General features: G+C 35.2%; 1 protein-coding gene across 1 annotated transcript; it reads left to right on the plus strand.

Moving 5' to 3' along the window:
* Positions 1-221: 221 nt before the first annotated feature.
* Positions 222-648, plus strand: LOC120234430 (cytochrome c oxidase subunit 7B, mitochondrial-like). The gene has a single exon (XM_039236269.1). It carries the CDS (start codon positions 266-268, stop codon positions 518-520), a length of 255 nt encoding a protein of 84 aa, XP_039092200.1. The 5' UTR covers positions 222-265; the 3' UTR covers positions 521-648.
* Positions 649-998: the final 350 nt, after the last annotated feature.

Below are 998 nucleotides of genomic sequence, written 5' to 3' on the forward strand. Positions count from 1 at the left end.
GCTTTATAAGAAATGTTAAAAGGGACTCTGAGTGGAAAGGAGAGACATAAGCGGGAGTAAGAAAAATAGAAAGCACAAAAGCACTGAAATGAAGTATGTCTATAAAAAGTATTCAAGGGGTTCACAAAATAAAAGGATATAATGTATGATACCGTATATTTAAAATGTGGGGAGGGGGTTTTTCAGGGCTCTTTGCAAGGAGACTTGGCCTCAAATTTTAGCAAGTCAGCAGCTACAATTGCATTGTTCTGTCTTCAGCTTTAGGATGTTTCCCATGGCCAGAAATGCTCTAAGTCGTCTCCGAATTCAAAGCATTCAGCAAACAATGGCAAGGCAGAGCCATCAGAAACGGACACCTGATTTCCATGACAAATATGGTAATGCTGTATTAGCTAATGGAGCCACTTTCTGTGTTGCCCTATGTGTTGCCGTATGGGCTTATACAGCAACACAAATTGGAATAGAATGGAACTTGTCCCCTGTTGGCAAAGTCACCCCAAAGGAATGGAAAGATCAGTAATCATCCCAGCTGTTATAATAATGAATTGTTTCAAAACCAACTCATAATTGATGCCAAGTAAAAGTACTGAACACCCATTAAAATATGGCCTGATTGAAGAAATAAAGTATATTTGAAACCTTAAAAAATAATAAAATAAAATAAAATGTGGGGAGGGGCAAAGAAGTAAAAATTTAGCGCTTTTTGAATGGATTCAAACTTAAGCAACCATCAACTTAAGATAGACTGCTATATCCATAAGATGTTGTATATAAACCTAATGATAACCACAAATCAAAAACTGGTAATAGAAATGCAAAAAAAGTAAAGTAAAGGAATCCAAGTATATCACTAAAGAAAGCCAGCAAACTATGCGAGAAGAAAGAAAGAGAAGAAAGAAACAGAGAACTACAAAAACAACCAGAAAACAGGTAACAAAATAGCAATTAATATATACCTAACTATAATTGAATGTAATGGACTAAATGCAATCAAAAGA

Source organism: Hyaena hyaena, unplaced genomic scaffold, assembly GCF_003009895.1.
Source record: "Hyaena hyaena isolate Hyena2069 unplaced genomic scaffold, ASM300989v1 scaffold_109, whole genome shotgun sequence".
In the NCBI taxonomy this organism is placed as follows: domain Eukaryota; kingdom Metazoa; phylum Chordata; class Mammalia; order Carnivora; family Hyaenidae; genus Hyaena; species Hyaena hyaena.